Consider the following 793-nt stretch of genomic DNA (forward strand, 5'->3'; position numbering starts at 1 on the left):
TTTAAGTAGTGAGGGAAATAGGAAATCAAAGGCCCTTTTGTGGCAGTTAACTTGGGCCTCTGGGTCCTCAAAGTGTTATCATACCTAAGAGGTTCTCTCACTTGTCTCTCTCAGGACACAGTGGTGGCTCTCCATGCTTTGTCCAAATATGGAGCAGCTACGTTCACCAGGACTGGAAAGGCTGTACAGGTGACCATTCAATCTTCAGGGACAGTTTCCACAAATTTCCAAGTGGACAACGACAACCGCTTGCTCCTGCAGCAGATTTCATTGCCAAAGGTGCCTGGAGATTACAGCATGACAGCAACAGGAAAAGGGTGTGTCTACCTCCAGGTGAGACTCTTGGAGCAGATGAGGACAGAGGGTTCATAGTAACCATTCTCCCTGAAAAGTTCTAATTCAGGAAATGATGGAACAAATCAAAAAGTGTTGAGAAAGTTGGGAGAAATAATGGGGAAGGGGAAAATACAAATATTTGTCTTTGATGTTCCACAGACATCCTTGAAATATAATATTCTCCCCCAAAAAGAAGAGTTCCCATTTGCTTTGGGGGTACAGACTCTGCCCCAAACTTGTGAAGGACCCAAAGCCCACACCACCTTCCAGGTCTCACTGAATGTCAGGTAAGACTTTCTGACTGAATCACTTAATTCTGTGTATAACAACCAATCTTCTTACTGGAACTCCTCACTAAGCCAAGGACTGAGATGGTGAATGTTTGTACTACATTTACCAAAAAAGTAATATGTTCTTATGTTGATACAGAATTTCTCAGTGATGAGGTTTACATTGT

General features: G+C 42.9%; 1 protein-coding gene across 1 annotated transcript; it reads left to right on the forward strand.

The window, feature by feature from the left end:
* Positions 1 to 73: 73 nt before the first annotated feature.
* On the forward strand, positions 74 to 731 carry LOC102769382 (alpha-2-macroglobulin-like; the record flags this gene model as incomplete). Its single annotated transcript, XM_006777686.2, has 2 exons — positions 74 to 333; positions 496 to 731. Coding segments are annotated over 2 exons (392 nt in total), but the record flags the coding sequence as incomplete, so codon positions are not given.
* Positions 732 to 793: the final 62 nt, after the last annotated feature.

This window comes from Myotis davidii, unplaced genomic scaffold (genome assembly GCF_000327345.1).
Source record: "Myotis davidii unplaced genomic scaffold, ASM32734v1 C63238748, whole genome shotgun sequence".
NCBI lineage: Eukaryota > Metazoa > Chordata > Mammalia > Chiroptera > Vespertilionidae > Myotis > Myotis davidii.